General features: G+C 43.2%; 1 protein-coding gene across 3 annotated transcripts in view; it reads left to right on the top strand.

Annotated features, from left to right (window-relative positions):
• The window catches only part of LOC115161000 (zinc finger protein 385B), a 176,863-nt gene extending 167,495 nt beyond the window's left edge, over nt 1-9,368 (top strand). For all 3 annotated transcript variants that reach the window (XM_029711631.1, XM_029711629.1, XM_029711630.1), the window contains exons 6-9: nt 5,349-5,729; nt 6,606-6,790; nt 6,993-7,094; nt 7,349-9,368. In XM_029711631.1, the coding sequence (XP_029567491.1) occupies nt 5,349-5,729; nt 6,606-6,790; nt 6,993-7,094; nt 7,349-7,573 (893 nt within the window). In that variant the 3' untranslated portion in view covers nt 7,574-9,368. The remainder of the gene's footprint in view (nt 1-5,348; nt 5,730-6,605; nt 6,791-6,992; nt 7,095-7,348) is intronic.
• Nucleotides 9,369-18,962: the final 9,594 nt, after the last annotated feature.

The raw sequence follows: 18,962 nt of genomic DNA, 5'->3' as shown, positions 1-18,962 counted from the left end.
GGATTTTAAAGTGGAAAACCACACTACAGGCTGATCCAACTTTGATGTAATGTCCTTAAAACAAGTCAAAATGAGGCTCAGTAGTGTGTGTGGCCTCCACGTGCCTGTATGACCTCCCTACAACGCCTGGGCATGCTCCTGATGAGGTGGCGGATGGTCTCCTGAGGGATCTCCTCCCAGACCTGGACTACAGCATCCGCCAACTCCTGGACAGTCTGTGGTGCAACGTGGCGTTGGTGGATGGAGCGAGACATGATGTCCCAGATGTGCTCAATTGGATTCAGGTCTGGGGAACGGGCGGGCCAGTCCATAGCATCAATGCCTTCCTCTTGCAGGAACTGCTGACACACTCCAGCCACATGAGGTCCAGCATTGTCTTGCATTAGGAGGAACCCAGGGCCAACCGCACCAGCATATGGTCTCACAAGGGGTCTGAGGATCTCATCTCGGTACCTAATGGCAGTCAGGCTACCTCTGGCGAGCACATGGAGGGCTGTGCGGCCCCCCAAAGAAATGCCACCCCACACCATGACTGACCCACCGCCAAACCGGTCATGCTGGAGGATGTTGCAGGCAGCAGAACGTTCTCCACGGCGTCTCCAGACTCTGTCACGTCTGTCACGTGCTCAGTGTGAACCTGCTTTCATCTGTGAAGAGCACAGAGCACCAGTGGCGAATTTGCCAATCTTGGTGTTCTCTGGCAAATGCCAAACGTCCTGCACGGTGTTGGGCTGTAAGCACAACCCCCACCTGTGGACGTCGGGCCCTCATACCACCCTCATGGAGTCTGTTTCTGACCGTTTGAGCAGACACATGCACATTTGTGGCCTGCTGGAGGTCATTTTGCAGGGCACTGGCAGTGCTCCCCCTGCTCCTCCTTGCACAAAGGCGGAGGTAGCGGTCCTGCTGCTGGGTTGTTGCCCTCCTACGGCCTCCTCCACGTCTCCTGATGTACTGGCCTGTCTCCTGGTAGCGCCTCCATGCTCTGGACACTACGCTGACAGACACAGCAAACCTTCTTGCCACAGCTCGCATTGATGTGCCATTCTGGATGAGCTGCACTACCTGAGCCACTTGTGTGGGTTGTAGACTCCGTCTCATGCTACCACTAGAGTGAAAGCACCGCCAGCATTCAAAAGTGACCAAAACATCAGCCAGGAAGCATAGGAACTGAGAAGTGGTCTGTGGTTACCACCTGCAGAACCACTCCTTTATTGGGGGTGTCTTGCTAATTGCCTATAATTTCCACCTGTTGTCTATTCCATTTGCACAACAGCATGTGAAATTTATTGTCAATCAGTGTTGCTTCCTAAGTGGACAGTTTGATTTCACAGAAGTGTGATTGACTTGGAGTTACATTGTGTTGTTTAAGTGTTCCCTTTATTTTTTTGAGCAGTATACTTATTTACATAAGTATTTTGACCCTTTGCTATGAGACTCGAAATTGAGCTCAGGTGCATCCTGTTTCCTTTGATCATCCTTGATATGTTTCTTCAACTTTATTGGAGTCCACCTGTGGTAAATTCAATTGATTGGACATGATTTGGAAAGGCACACACCTGTCTATATAAGGTCCCGCAGTTGACAGTGCATGTCATAGCAAAAACCAAGCCATGAGGTTGAAGGATTTTTCCTTAGAGCTCCGAGACAGGATTATGTCGAAGCATAGATCTGAGGAAGGGTACCAAAAACTGTCTGCAGCATCGAAGGTCCCCAAGAACACAGTGGCCTCCATCATTCTCAAATGGAAGAAGTTTGGAACCACCAAGAATCTTCCTAGAGCTGGCCGCTGAGCAATCGGGGGAGAAGGGCCTTGGTCAGGGAGGTGACAAAGAACCCAATGGTCACTCTGACAGAGCTCCAGAGTTCCGCTGTGGAGATGGGAGAACCTTCCAGAAGGACAACCATCTCTGCAGCACTCCACAAATCAGGTCTTTATGATCCAGTCACCAGACGGAAGCCACTCCTCGGTAAATGGCACATGACAGCCTGCTTGGAATTTGCCAAAAGGCACCTAAAGGACTCTCAGACCATGAGAAACAAGATTATCTGGTCTGATGAAACCAAGATTGAACTCCTTGGCCTAAATGCCAAGCGTCACTTCTGGAGGAAACCTGGCACCATCCCTACGGTGAAGCACGGTGGTGGCAGCATCCTGCTATGGGGATGTTTTTCAGCAGCAGGGACTGGAAGACTAGTCGGGACCGAGGGAAGATGAATGAAGCAAAGTACAGAGAGATCCTTGATGAAAACCAGCTCCAGAGTGCTCAGGACCTCAGACTGGGGCGAAGGTTCACCTTCCAACAGGACAACGGCCCTAAGCACACAGCCAAAACAACGCAGGAGTGGCTTCGGGGCAAGTCTCTGAATGTCCTTGAGTGGCCCAGCAAGAGCCCGGACTTAAACCCAATCGAACATCTTTGGAGAGACCTGAAAATCAAACCAAAGCTGGGACCGAGAGACTGAAAAACAGCTTCTATCTCTAGGCCATCAGACTGTTAAATAGCCATCACTAGCACAGAGAGTCTGCTGCCTTCATACAGACTTGAAATAATTGACCATTTTTAATAAATGGAACACTAGTCACTTAAATAATGTCACTTTAATAATGTTTGCATATATTGCATTACTCATGTCGTATGTAAATACTGTATTCTATACTATCTATTGCATCTTAGCCTATGCCGCTCTGACATTGCTCATCCACATATGAATATATTCTTATTCCATTCCTTTACTTAGATTGTGTATAGTAGGTAGTTGTTGTGAAATTGTTAGATATTACTTGTTAGATATTCCTGCACTGTCAGAACTAGAAGCACAAGCATTTCGCTACACTCGCAATAACATCTGCTAAACACGTGTATGTGACCAATAAAAAGTTATTTGATTTGATTCAGCAAAGTACTGAGTAAAGGGTCTGAATACTTATGTAAATGTGATATTTCACCTTTTGTTTTGCTAAAATGTCTAAAAACCTGTTTTTGCTTTGTGATTATGGGGTATTGTGTTTAGATTGATGAGGGAGGATAAACAATTTAATCTATTTCAGAATAAGGCTGTAACCTAACAAAATTTGGAAAAAGTCAAGGGGTCTGAATACTTTCCGAATGCACTGTAGTGCACTACTTTTGACGAGAGCCCTATGTAGTGCACTGCATAGGGAATAGGGTGCCATGTGGGACATAATCTGTGTCTTTTCACACAGTGCGTGTCACAGACTATCTAGTTGGATGTCTGGGATGGTTCTCTTCTCTCTGATGGTCGCTGCCATGGTGCCATATTAATACAAGCCTCTGTTCAGACCCAGCCTGAGTCCCAAATGGCACCCTATTCCTTATGTAGTTTACTACATTTCACCTGAGCCATATGGGCCTTGGTCAAAAGCCGTTCAGCACATGGGAATAGGGTACCATTTGGGATGCAGGCCCACTCTCTGTCGGGGGGATGCTGTTGTTGCTCCTCACTGGGTTTCTGGCAAACAAAGAGGCTGAAGTCAGATTCAGTTTAACTAGAGAGAGTTGAAGAACTAAATCAGGGGTCGGCAACAATAGTCATTTATAGTCATTTACAACATTAACAATGTCTACGCTGTATTTCTGATCAATTTGATGTTATTTTAATGGACAAAAAAATTGCTTTTCTTTAAAAAAAACAAGGACATTTCTAGGTGACCCCAAACTTTTGAACGGTAGTGTATATATTTTGGAAATCTATTCCCAAGTATTCCCAAGAATTAAAAAAAAATAGACATACTGTATGTGATGTCTCAATGTACAGTAATTAAGGTATGAAATTATTGTTATTTTCAAATACAATATATTTTTGGGCTTAATACACAAATTATTATAATTATTGTCGCTGTCAGATGAAACAAATATTTATTTTATTTTTATTACATTTATTGAAAACCGCCTCTGAACAATTAATGACTTAGGACCAAGAAAATGTATTCAAAATAATTATGAAACTTCAAAAGCTATATGTTTGTTAATGGAAAAATATGGTATATTTTTTTCATTTCCTGAAAGGTTTCAGTTTGGACACAAGATGTTTTCATCAGACAGCAACATTATATTCCGGCCCCCGACCATGTGATCTGACAAAAATCGTCCCGCGGCTGAATCTAATTGCCTACCCCTGAACTAAATCATTACATTTGCTAGCTTTAGCGGTTTACGTAAGAGGCTCTCTTTTATGTAATGTCTTGAAACGAACAAACACAGTATGCTGGATTATTGGTGTAATTGTGAGCTATGTAAATCGTCTCTGACATTTTTTCTCTTCCGAGTAATTGTATTAAAGGTTTGAGTCTGACTGGGTGAAATCCTGGGAAGGGTAAAACAGGGTTGTTCCTTTAATATTTTTTGGTCTAGATTCAGTTCAAAGTTTTACTGATTCAAACAGGCACCAATATTTGTCAATATCTCTTTGATGTGTTTCCTTCCATCTCTTATCTGTGAATGAATGTGTTGCTTTGGAATGCTAATATAACTAACCCCTTGCTAGCTCCTGCGCTGTAGACCCAGTTGGTGCAGATAGACATTTTGACCCAAATGTTTTTGATAACCTTATCTTAGGATATTTGATGTTAAGTTTACAAATTGGCTTCAAAGAGTACATAGAAAACTTTTAGTGGAAATCAGACTTAATGAAGCTAGGCTTAATGAAGTTTCAAACAATAGTTTAGACCAAATATAGACCAGTGTAGTAACGTGTAGCTTTTAGATGTCATAGATGTCATAGAGTCAGCCATTGCCATTGCATTCCTCTTCCTCTTCCTCTCAGAAGAGGAATGCAGAATGACATTCATAGAAAGCTACGTGCAGGGTTCCTAATGCAGGCCGTTGGATCATGGGTTTGGAGGGTGGGTGTGGCGTGTGGCGTGTGGGAAGGGGTGGAGGGTGGAAGGGTGGAGGGTGGAGGGATCGTGTGGGGTGTGGGTGTTGGTTCAGGCAGCCTTGCCTTGTGGCCCTGTCCTCCATTGTGTTGTGGTACAACATAGTTATGAGTGGGTTGAGGTAAAGGGCGTCTCAGTGTCACAATGGGGGGGGGGGACACACACACGTACAATACGCACACACATGTACACACACACACGCAGATAGGGATACAGAAAACACTGCCCAAAAGCTCAGTCCTGCTTCTACTGCTACTGAGCTGCTGCTGTGTGAAAAGGAGCTCTCCTCCTCCAGGGATCAGACTCTTACACAACGCACCAAAATGAAAATATGAACAAATGTGGCACTAAAAGTTGTAATATTCCATAGCGCTCCCGGACTAACTGTCAGATGTCGTGTGTCTCTCTCTACCTCCCCCCTCCCTCCTTTCCTCTTTCTTGATCTCAGAGCAAATCACTGTGCCTCCCAGTGAGGCGGATAAAACCTTTGCTTCTCCAAATGCTTTCGTCCCCATCATCTCCACCTCCTCCTCCCTGGCAGCATCAATGGCCATGTCCGTCCACAGCCCCTGTAATCCCGTCCTGTGTGATCCCACGCCTGCCAGCCCCCCATCAGCTACGCCAGCACAACTACAGGGGCATGTTATGAAGACTAGCAGCAGTGGCGGCAGCAGCACCAAGCCTGGGCTCGTGTCCCCCACCACTGCTGCTGCTACAGCAACTCAGCCCACGCCAGAGTCGGAGGAGGAAAAAGCCAAAAAGCTCCTGTATTGTTCGCTGTGCAAAGTGGCCGTCAACTCTCTGTCACAGCTGGAGGCCCACAACATAGGTGTGTTCCAGCATCTGTTTCTGTTTCATCACCGCCGTGTTAACGTTAGTGTTACTCCCTCTGAGGAGGGTGTGCGTGGTTCTGTGTGTGTGTGTGTGTGTGTGTGTGTGTGTGTGTGTGTGTGTGTGTGTGTGTGTGTGTGTGTGTGTGTGTGTGTGTGTGTGTGTGTGTGTGTGTGTGTGTGTGTGGTTCTGTGTGTGTATTTTAAGGTTACTCCCCCAGAGACTTTCAGCTTGTTCTTGTTTAGTCTCTCCTTAACTCTCATTAACACCCATCTCACAACAATGTCCACAAATACCTTCACACAGCACTCTACCTAAACAGTATATACTACACATTGTAATAATTTGGTTGTAAACTGGTTTTACAAGGTCAACACTCTGTTACAAAGTAAAGAGGTTTTTGTCATGAAGATATCAAGACGTCATGGGAAATATGCCATATTTTGGTTGTTATATGGACATATTTTTTCTGGTTGTTAAAAAGACAACAAAACGTTTCCAGAACATATTTATACAACGAGTATACAACTTGACCACAACATCACAATAGACGCCATATTGACCTTATTGTAAAAAAAAAATGCATAATTGCTTTGAAAGCAGAAGGGCACAATATGTCAGATGTTTGTTATGTAAGCTAACATTGACATGTACGTTGTTATGTAGTTATAGCGAGGTCAGATGTCATACCCAGGTCAGAAAAAAAACAGTTGGAACTCAAGCTGACCAATATGAATTTTGGATGGGAAAACAAAAGCTGGTTTACTTTTAATCCTAACAAATTAGATGTTGTTCTTTTTATGTTTTACCTATAGTTATTTTCAGTGCTCAATGTACTAAATTATGTTTTTGCCATTTATTTTGTCCCCTGGAGGTTCCAAGCACAAAACTATGCTTGAGGCGAGGAACGGAGCAGGTCCAATTAAGGCCTATCCCAGACCGGGCTCGAAGCTCAAAGTACAGGCCACCAATGTGCTAAAAGGTTCCGGACTACAGAACAAAACGTTTCATTGTGAGATCTGTGATGTCCATGTCAACTCAGAAATACAGCTCAAACAGGTAGTCTCTCATGACAGGCATTTGTATACCATGCTTGTTGTCTTGTTACAGCTTGAAGGGACCTTACAAGCTTGTTAATATTGGCTCAACATAATGTGTCCCAAATGGCACCCTTTAACCTTCATAGTGTACTGCTTTTGACCAGGGCCCATGGGATTCAGCCATAGTAACATCACTGATTTTTGTTGTTATATTTTCTTAGCACATCTCCAGCAGAAGGCACAAGGACAGAGTAGCTGGGAAACCGATGAAGCCCAAATACAGCCCTTACAATAAACAACAACGCAGCTCCACAGTCCTGGCCGTATGTATCATCTATGTTCCTAATCAAAGCCTCTCAGGAACAGTTGCTTAGACTTCAGGGATTAATAGTTAATACATTTATTGGCAGTTTCTTAAAACTGTTTAGGAATATTTATGCATCAGTGGGTTTAAAGACGCCTTCATGCTCATGGAAAATAATAGCTTGTTTTTGTTTTTGTAGCTAATCAATAAGAATAATTGCTTTATAAATAGATTTGCTCCCTCATTAAACCATTGTCCTCTCCTCTCCTCCAGGCCAAGCTGGCTCTTCAGAAGGACCTGGTGAAGCCTATCTCCCCTGCTACGTTTCTCTCCAACCCCTTCTGCCCCACCACCCTCCCCTCCATCTCCCTGCATCCGCGGTCCAACGCCTCCATCTTTCAGACTGCCGGCCTGCCAGGCTGCATGCCCTCCTTCCTCCGGGCTGCTCCAGGGCCAGTCCGGCCCACCACTGGCTCTATCCTCTTCACCCCATATTGATTCCTGGGTTTTGACACAGGGGTCGTGTTCAGTAGGCAGGGAATGGAAGAAAATGGACAGAGCCTGAGTACAATGGGGAGGAAACTGAGCAAAACGGTGAGGTACTATCTGAGCTCGTCCAATAAGAAATGCTTGTTTTTGTCTCCCATTGCGAAAATATTTTGCTACGGTGTACCCTAATGAACACGACCCAGTGTATCGGTAGAGAGGGCACCAGAGGCAACACGGAGGGAAACTGACAAGAGCAGAGAACCAGGGGACCTCTGACCTTGTGGAGCAGTGAGTGCACTGCATACTGGATGATGTCCTAGTACATACAATACCCACCCAATGCACTGAACTGAGAGGACTACTGCACTGCGAAGCTTGAACAAACAACAGTGTATTTATTTGATTGAACTTGTTTACCTTTCTCTGGCTGCGTGCATTGCCCTGAGGCATGAAGCACAGAGGTTCAGTGGGCCCGCTAAGACCACTGAGGGTCTAAGTATTGGATTCTTGGGGTATAATAAAGAGAATCAAACCACTTCCTGAATGACTTGAATACCCATAGTCTTCCTATTTGATTAAATTAATGGACAGTTCTAGCTACGTGTTTGACAGTGTTTATCATAACAGCCCCCAGACAGAAGGACAGTCACACCTGATTCACACTATAGAGCCGACCTGAACCATACTGAGCTGGCTTGAATATTTTCTTCTCACATTGTCCTTTCCAGCACGGTTCCAGCAACTACGGTGGATGAGGAACCAAACCAGAGCAGTACCGCTTGGCTTGGATCTGCTCGGTCTGGCCCAGTAGTGGGAAATCAGTCAAATGTTTCAGTTGTTGCTTGATGTCAGTGACTGTAACACAGTAATAGAGTTTTGGTCTCTGTTCTGTCTGTATTATGTAAGTCAATAAGCTGAATCTCTACACCACAACTCTTCTTATCATCAAACAGTCTGTATTATTGGTTTACTTTACTTCTGATGCAGCAACTTACAGTAGATAGCCATAGTAAAAAATCATTTAGTAACAGTGTTCTCATTGCCCCCACTTCAGAGAGAGAAACCATTCTCTTGGTTTCTTAATAAGGGCCGAATCTTAACTTGAGATGCATTGATGTCAACAGGAGACTTCAAATCTCTTCAAGAACATGTTAGTTAAGTGTGCAGAGCTCAAGTCAGGATTAGACCCTTACAGTACTTTGTTTCTGTAGTATATTATGTAATCATCAGTCATTATTTTCTAAGAGAAAAGGTAGAATCTATTAGTGTTCATTTGTATCCAGGGATGAGGTCTGTTCCATTTCAAAACCGTCAATTCAGGAATTAAACTTCAGTTCCTTTCAGTTTGCTGACTGAATTGACTGAATTGAAATTAAACTGATGTTAACCTGTTTGCATCACCCTGTTGTTTGGCAGGGTTACCATGGGCCTTTCATTTATATCTATGTAATATCCCTAATTTGAAACGATGCTGCAATATGTTGTGGCTTTCTGATGCAATAATGTACAGAGCATTAAATTGGTACAGTTATTCTCTGTAGTGTATAATGTATTGTTTCCCTTTTCCATGTTAAAATACTAGTTATGGAGAGCGACAGAGAGACAGACAGAGGTATTTGTATTTTTTAAGTAAAAGAAAACAACGATCCACTCGAACATGAAAGAATGACAGTTGTTTTCAAGATGGTGGGATATCTTCTGAACCAATATAGGAGACTATACATTGAAATTGAAATCTACCTTTTAAAATAAAGTAATATATTTGGATGATTTGCTCCCATATTGAAATTGTATTTTACACAAATGAAAAATAACTGAATTATTTAATTATGAACTGAATTTAGTTTATAAAGGAGACCTGACGAAGAGATTGTCAATAAAAGGCATGTTGAAATGAAAGAGATATAAGATCCTCATATCGCCCTCTGCTCCCTGCCCTCTGCTCCCTGCCCTCTGCTCGCTGCCCTCTGCTCCCTGCTCCCTGCCCTCTGCTCCCTGCCCTCTGCTCCCTGCCCTCTGCTCCCTGCTCCTTGCCCTCTGCTCCCTGGCCTCTGCTCCCTGCCCTCTGCTCCCTTCCCTCTGCTCTCTGCTCCCTGCTCCCTGCCCTCTGCTCCTTGCACTCTGCTCCCTGCCCTCTGCTCCCTGCCCTCTGCTCCCTTCCCTCTGCTCTCTGCTCCCTGCTCCCTGCCCTCTGCTCCCTGCCCTCTGCTCTCTGCCCTCTGCTCTCTGCCCTCTGCTCTCTGCCCTCTGCTCCCTGCCCTCTGCTCCCTGCCCTCTGCTCTCTGCCCTCTGCTCTCTGCCCTCTGCTCCTTGCACTCTGCTCCCTGCCCTCTTCTCCCTGCCCTCTGCTCCTTGCCCTCTGCTCCCTGCCCTCTGCTCCCTGCCCTCTGTAAACATGTACAGTATTTATTTTCAGATGATTTTCTATGATGTGATTGAGGCATAAATTAAGTTTTATTTGATATATGTGGTTGTATTATCATTTGTTTGTTTGTTGAACATTTTGTTTGTCTTATTAAATACCCAAACTTATCACTTATATTGAGCTATTGATTCATATTTTGTAGGACTAATAACTTAATCAGTCTATATGTTTAAGATATTTGTAAACGTTTATAAAGCATAACTCTCAATTGAAAAACACATTTTAGGGAAGACTGATTACTCAGTTAGTCAACGTTTAAGCCATTATGAAAGGTTTATAGAATAAAGCACAACTCGTAATCATTTACATTAATTATATACAATTTAGGTTTTTATATCATGTACTATTCATACAATTTTAATGATTACATTACATAGATATTGAAGTTAATATTCAGCATATGAAGTTACCTAATCTGGACCAGATTGTTTACTATGCCAGAGGCAGCATACAGTATGTCCAGCTACATTATATTTGCCTAGTTTAGATGTTATTTGAATCTGGTAATAAATAACACTATCTAACATATGTTAATTTGTTTACATTTTATTTTACCTTTATTTAACTAGGCAAGTCAGTTAAGAACAAACTCTTATTTACAATGACGGTCTACCCTGGCCAAACCCTAACCCAACGCTGGGACTCCCTATCACGGCTGGTTGTGATACAGCCTGGAATCGAACCTGTGTCTAGTGACGCCTCTAGCACTGAGATGCAGTGCCTTAGACCGCTGCGCCACTCGGGAGCCCGTCATCACTTATGCATCAATAGATTTTAGTCTATATCAATTCATACATTTTTATTTGTTTGTTATTCATAATGGTACAATTTAAATCATTGCAAAAGTACCAGTTTTAGTTAGCAATCTACTTTTACAGATATGTACAGTCACAAGCTTTCACCTATGTAAGCTACCAACAATAAGGATTAGCCACAATAGTGGAATTTGCTGTTTGCCTAAATGAATCCCCAAAAAATGACGAGTTAATTTGTGCTTATTGACATTCATATTGCACTTTATAGTAATTTCTCAAAGTTCAGCAATAAGAGCTACGGCGCTAATATTTGTGTAAACTTTTCACAGTTGTGTTCTGTGGGTGTCAATGAGTAGACTGATACCCCATTTAATTGGTCCACAATCTATAGGTAAGGCTGTACAGGGCAATATGAATGTCCAATACAATTAGTAGGTTGACTGGCAAGCTTAATGTGGCTCATTTCACAGTAGTTTCAGAGTCCTGCAATATGAGGGACAACGCTAATATTTGTGTAATCTCTTCACAGTTCTGTGTGTGTCACTGAGTAGACTGGTACTCCATTTCATTGATCCACAATCCATAGGTAAGGCTGGACAGTGAAATATAAGTATGCGGAAGTTTACATGTATCCATATTAACTGATTGTTACTTTTTTTGTTAAATTAACTAATTATCCGGACTGCGGACTGTCACTGAAGACTCCGGACTGCGGGCCATCGCTGAAGACTCCGGACTGCGGGCCGTCTCAAGAGGTTCCGGACTGCGGGCCGTCTCAAGAGGTTCCGGACTGCGGGCCATCTCAGGAGGTTCCGGACTGCGGGCCGTCTCAGGAGGTTCCGGACTGCGGGCCGTCTCAGGAGGTTCCGGACTGCGGGCCGTCTCATGAGGTTCCGGACTGCGGGCCGTCTCAGGAGGTTTCCGGACTGCGGGCCATCGCCGGAGGTTCCAGACTGCTAAACGTCGCCGGAAGCTCTGGACTGGGAACTGTCGCCGGAAGCTCTGGACTGGGAACTGTCGCCGGAAGCTCTGGACTGGGAACTGTCGCCAGAAACTCTGGACTGGGAACTGTCGCCAGAAGCTCTGGACTGGGAATGCGCACTGGAGGCCTGATGCGTGGGGCTGGTACAGGTGGCGCCAGACTGGTAACACGCACCTCAGGGCAAGTGCAAGGAGCAAGCACAGGGCGTACCAGGCTGGATAGACTCACTGGAGGCCGGGTACGTGGGGCAGGCACAGGATATACTGGGCCGTGGAGGCGCACTGGAGGTCTCGAGCGTAGAGCTGGCACAACCCGTCCTGGCTGGATGCTTACTTTCGCCCGTAAAACGCGGGGCGCTGGCACAGGATGCACTGGGCTGTGAATACGCACTGGCGACACAGTGTGCAGAGCCGTCGCAGGATAGCCTGGACCGAGAAGGCGAACTGGAGACCAGGAGCGCTGAGCTGGCACCACCCTTCCTGACTGAATGCTCAACCTAGCTCGACAAATGCGGGGCACGGGCACAGATCGCACCGGGCTGTGAATGCGCACTGGTGACACAGTGCGCATCACCGCATAACACGGGGCTTGCTTCGTCACTCACTCCCCACGGTAAGCACGAGGAGTTGGCTCAGGTCTCCACCCTGACTCTGACAATCTCCCCCAAAAAATTTGAGGGCTGCCTCTCGCACTTGCCTCGTGGTTGGTATAGTGCCTCGTAATATCGCCGCTCCGCTTTCGCTGCCTCAATCTCCTCTTTAGGACGGCGATACTCCCCAGCCTGCCTCCAGGGTCCTTTCCCGTCCAGTATCTCCTCCCAAGTCCACTGGTCCATTCCACGCTGCTTGGTCCTTTGGTGGTGGGAGATTCTGTCACGGTTGTCGTAGGAAGGAGCGGACCAAAGTGCAGTGTGATTATCGTTCCACATATTTTATTGAACTGTGAAACTATGCAATACATACAAATAAACTAAAAAACAAAACAACAAACCGTGACGCAGAGGTGAAACATACACTAATTCAAAAACAATCTCCCACAAACCCAGGTGGGAAAAACACCTACTTAAGTATGATCTCCAATTAGAGACAACGATGACCAGCTGCCTCTAATTGGAGATCATCCCAAACAAAAACCCAACATAGAAATGCAAAACTAGAACATAACAACATAGAAACTAAACTAGAAAAAAAACCTGTCACGCCCTGACCTACTCTACCATAGAAAATAACAGCTCCGCCCGCTGATCCCTCCGCTTTTGTGTACCATAGAAAATAACAGCTTACTATGGTCAGGACGTGACACACTATTTGTATCCGTTTGCATCTCCTTCAATAAGGGGCTTTTATTTTGAAGGCGAAGTGCAAATTCCACTATTGTGGATAATGGTTTTTGCTATGAGAATTGATACTCCCCTGCCCTTCCATTTCCTCAGTGATGTCTGTATCAGACTGTCGTTCTGGTATGTTTATGTAAGTTATAATAAGTACACATATGTCATGAGTTAATTTAGGACTACCAAGGACAGCTGCAACATGACACTGATGAATAAGCCTGGTCTTATTACATGGTGTTAGCTCACATATGACACAGGGTAAGTATAACGATAACTGATTGATGGCTAACCCATCCTTGGCTCTGAGGGAAAGGAGAAAGAAAGTGCATTTAAAATGACAGACTGCTCTATGAGAGACCTGTCTTCTACGTAATTATAGAAAGATGTCATACATCAAGTATCAATTCCATATAAGGTGTTCTCTGTTACTAAACGTACATGTTGTCAGGTGATGATTTGTAACCGATACAGTAGGGATTTACGACATGATGACAAAGCTTCAGAGTATCAATGTCAAGATCATCAGATACTAGCCTACGTACATTATCCTAGTTGACACTTCATATCCAATCAACATCATTTCACCATTATTATTCCACTATTCTTTATCTTATTACCATGTGGGGTGGCGTAGTAAACAGAAGTTTCTCATTCAATGAAACCTGTGCTTGTGGTGGAATGAGGAGGACAGACAGAATGTATTTGATTTTTTTGTTGTTGAATTAAGATAATAATTGTATGACTCGAATGGGTGCCAAATTGAAACAAACACCATTAGATTCTGTCACTTCCTTTGTCCTTTTGTCTGTGCCAGTAATAACAGGTCAACAGTATCAAATGTGACATAGTCAACACTGCTTCCATAAATATCCACAGACACCCAGCGCCACTGAAGTAATGCCTCAGGAACATTATCGACCATAGACCCCAGTCATCCCGGTGCCAGACATGTGAGTGTATGAGAGCTGGAAATCTTGCAGTCATGGACATAGGGATTTCATCTGCCAAATGAATACTGTAGATATCTTCGAAATCACACACACACACACACACACACACACACACACACACACACACACACACACACACACACACACACACACACACACACAAGACTAATAAGAGTCCACTTGTACTTGAACTGTCCCTGGGTAGATTGGATAGAGATCCCTATAACTGTAATTATGATACATGTACTGTATAGGGAACGTGGCTACTTTATCAAAACATAATGTTTGCTCAACACTGCATATTTAGTCACTTCTCCCAATACAGTGATATATAATTCTAGCTTTCTGCTCAGTGTTGAAAATGTTGTATAAAGCCTAGTTTTTGCTTGGCAGGTATTACTCATATGAGTTGTGCCTACTGCCTCATCTGAGATAACTAAGTAACTACAAATCCTTCTCTGTCTGATCTCAAATCTCAAAGCCAACACACCTCCACGTTTAACACTCTGAGACTCTGAAATGACGTCAGGTTTAGCTAAACATACAGCTTACACAACTTCATGTTATATTCCATCTGTTTGGTCGACACAGGGGATTGACAGCAATTAAAGTATGTTCAGTACACCTCCACACAACCACAGGAGACTGCCACAGGAACAATAGTCACAGTGGGCCTTGTCTCTTCATCTCATCATTGCCATTTATACAAACTAGTCTCTCTATCAAATGTAGTCAAAAATCAGCAAGTCATATTTCATACACGGCCCTTCTTATCAAAAGGAATACGTCATGATATATACTGCTCAAAAAAATAAAGGGAACATTTAAACAACACATCCTAGATCTGAATGAAAGAAATAATCTTATGAAATACTTTTTTCTTTACATAGTTGAATGTGCTGACAACAAAATCACACAAAAATAATCAATGGAAATCCAATTTATCAACCCATGGAGGTCTGGATTTGGAGTCACACTCAAAATTAAATTGGAAAACCACACTACAGGCTGATCCAACTTTGATGTAATGTCCTTAAAACAAGTCAAAATGAGGCTCAGTAGTGTGTGTGGCCTCCACGTGCCTGTATGACCTCCCTACAACGCCTGGGCATGCTCCTGATGAGGTGGCGGATGGTCTCCTGAGGGATCTCCTCCCAGACCTGGACAACAGCATCCGCCAACTCCTGGACAGTCTGTGGTGCAACGTGGTGTTGGTGGATGGAGCGAGACATGATGTCCCAGATGTGCTCAATTGGATTCAGGTCTGGGGAACGGGCGGGCCAGTCCATAGCATCAATGCCTTCCTCTTGCAGGAACTGCTGACACACTCCAGCCACATGAGGTCTAGCATTGTCTTGCATTAGGAGGAACCCAGGGCCAACTGCACCAGCATATGGTCTCACAAGGGGTCTGAGGATCTCATCTCGGTACCTAATGGCAGTTAGGTACTTATGGTCAGAATAACAGTCAGTTGCTTCATAAAAAAACACAACAAGATACTTCAGTGAACAAATCTCTATGTCTGCCCTGAAAAAGATCTGCAACGGCTACTGAATTACTGCATGAGAGCAGGGAACATTTTGTCACAGCTTTTAATATAAATTGGACAGGCAGAGACATCTAGTGGTTCTTCTTAGACACAGTCACTCTTAATGGGTAAGAGTATTACCATAGAAAACACATATAACATTGAATTTATTTAAATTAAGGGACTATATGCCAAGAATCAATATTGTTGGGACTTGGGAGGACTTTTTCAAAACATACATTTTCAGCATTTATCAGAGGAAAACACTTGTCTCAGTGTTTCTTATATTCAATCAGTTGCATCTGAATGACGAATTCACAATTACACATTAATGAATGTATTTATAATTATTACTATAGTAATTATTATTACTGTTTATTATAGATAAAACGATCTATTAATCACGATCTATAGATCACTACATAAATAGAGGCAAACTTTGCTCACCCGCTGGTGATAGAATTTAATTGATATCCATCTGCTTTAGGAAGGGTTGTAGCTGCAGTTTATAACTGTTTACAGTTGAAGTCAGAAGTTTACATAGACTTCGGTTGGAGTCATTAAAACTCGTTTTTCAACCACTCCACAAATTTCTTGTTAACAAACTATAGTTTTGGCAAGACCTCCACAAGTCTGGTTCATCCTTGGGAGCAATTTCCAAACGCCTGAAGGTACCACGTTCATCTGTACAAACAATAGTACGCAAGTATAAACACCATGGGACCACGCAGCCGTCATACCGCTCAGGAAGGAGACACGTTCTGTCTCCTAGAGATGAATGTACTTTGGTGTGAAAAGTGCAAATCAATCCCAGAACAACAGCAAAGGACCTTGTGAAGATGCTGGAGGAAACAGGTACAAAAGTATCTATATCCACAGTAAAACAAGCCCTATATCGACATAACCTGAAAGGACGCTCAGCAAGGAAGAAGCCACTTCTCCAAAACCGCCATAAAAAGCCAGACTACGGTTTTCAACTGCACATGGGGGTAAAGATTGTACTTTTTGGAGAAATGTCCTCTGGTCTGATGAAACAAAAATAGAACTGTTTGGCCATAATGACCATCGTTATGTTTGGAGGAAAAAGGGGGAGGCTTGCAAGCCGAAGAACACCATCCCAACCATGAACCACGGCGGTGGCAGCATCACGTTGTGGGGGTGCTTTGCTGCAGGAGGGACTGGTGCACTTCACAAAATAGATGGCATAATGAGGCAGGAAAATTATGTGGATATATTGAAGCAACATCTCAAGACATCAGTCAGGAAGTTAAAGCTTGGTCGCAAATGGGTCTTTTAAATGGACAATGACCCCAAGCATACTTCCAAAGTTGTGGCAAAATGGCTTAAGGACAACAAAGTCAAGGTATTGGAGTGGCCATCACAAAGCCCTGACCTCAATCCTATAGAAAATTTGTGGGCAGAACTGAAAAAGCGTGTGCGAGCTAGGAGGCCTACAAACCTGACTCAGTTAGACCAGCTCTGTCAGGAGGAATGGGCCAAAATTTACCCACCTTATTGTGGTAAGCTTGTGGAAGGCTACCCAAAATGTTTGACCCAAGTTAAACAATTTAAAGGCAATGCTACCAAATACTAATTGAGGGTATGTAAACTTCTGGCCCACTGGGAATGTGATGAAATAAATAAAAGCTGAAATAAAACATTCTCTCTACTATTATTCTGACATTTCACATTCTTAAAATAAAGTGGTGATCCTAACTAACCTGAGACAGGGAATTTTTACTAGGATTAAATGTCAGGAATTGTGAAAAACTGAGTTTAAATGTATTTGGCTAAGGTGTATGTAAACTTCTGACTTCAACTGTAGGTTCATAGCCTATACCCTTTATAAACCATTTTAGGGCAGTTACCTAGCTGTTTTTAAACTAATAATAAAAGGTTCAACTGTTCTTTAACATGTTATAAAATATATAAGCTTTATAAATCCTCTAATAAATTTTTTTTCTGGAATAACATTTCACTGCTGGCTTCCTTTTTTAAAGAAGAACATGTTTTTACTCTCACTGTCATTATAAAAGTCATATTTTATAAACATTATGACAATGTTTTCAGACTTTTCATTTGAATGGAAAACGGCTCATTTAATTCCCTCCTACTGGAGAGATACCTATGCCAGAGAGACCTATGTCAAGACAGCCACAATAAAGATTAGCCACAACAATGGAATTTTCAATTGGCCTTCAAAATAAAAGTCCCTCATTGAACGCTGTGCATTTTATAGGCCTACCTGTAAAAGGAGAGGTGTGTCATATCCCACCCATCCATGTGTGTTTATGGACAGAAAAGAGCAGAAGTTCAGAGCTGTCCGATCAGTTCCATTGTCCCCTCAACCAGATAAATGGGAAAATGGACAACATTTACACACACCTTGGTTGGACTCACACCTTAGTTGACTCCAGCTTGGAGAACCAACCTTCTTCAACTTGATATTGAATATTGGAGAGAAGCCTTATTGCTTCATCAGGTATGCAACCTGGTCTCAATACAGTGCTTGTATTAATGCTTGTGTATGTAGGCCTATGTGTTGTTAATTGAATAGGCCTACATGAGTTGGGGTCAATGTGAATTGATGTCAGTCAATACAGGAAGTAATTAGAATTTACCAAAAAACTTGACATAAATATATTATCCTTATCAGCTTAATTAGAAGTAAATGAAAACAGATAGGCCTACCTCGCCGAAGACGCGGATGTCGATTATGGCAGCCCCCCGCACCTCTCTGATTCAGATGGGTTGGGTTAAATATGTAAGACACATTTCAGTTGAATGCCTTCATTTGTACAACTGACTAGATATCCCCCTTTCCCCTTTTCCCCTTTTCTGTCATTGCATTGGAATATTATTTACAGTGGAAATCGGAGTTTACATACACCTTAGCCAAATACATTTATACTCAGTTTTTCACAATTCCTGACATTTACTCCTAGTAAGAATTCCCTGTCTTAGGTCAGTTAGGATCACCACTTTATTTTAAGAATGTGAAATGTCAGAATGTTATGTGAATTTCATTATCAATGTTCATAAACTTCAATTAATCTACTCAGTCTGCAACCCAGAGTTTGTAAGATTCTGGTTGAATGAAACAGACGAGAGTCCCAGCTTACAATAGTCAAAATGTTTATTCACGAGCGTACTCTGAAGTGCATAATACAAAGACATCCATTTTATAGTTCACTCTTTACTTACGCACATACATCCACACGAACAGTAGGTGGGATGTATCCCTCCCCAGAGTTCTCACCACTGTTTATCACGACCCAGCGCTGTCCGTTCCATTCCCCAGAGATTAGAGGAACCTTGAGAAGTATTCCCTGTCCTATCATAAGTTTCTCAGAGTTCTAGCCAGGTTGAGTCAAACACAGTTTTAATTGTTCTCTGTATTTTCTTCGGCACACACATACACACAC

The sequence above is a fragment of the Salmo trutta genome, chromosome 24 (assembly GCF_901001165.1).
Source record: "Salmo trutta chromosome 24, fSalTru1.1, whole genome shotgun sequence".
Lineage (NCBI taxonomy): Eukaryota > Metazoa > Chordata > Actinopteri > Salmoniformes > Salmonidae > Salmo > Salmo trutta.
Note: the sequence above shows the minus strand (reverse complement) of the source record. Positions and strands in the feature narration are given on the sequence as shown.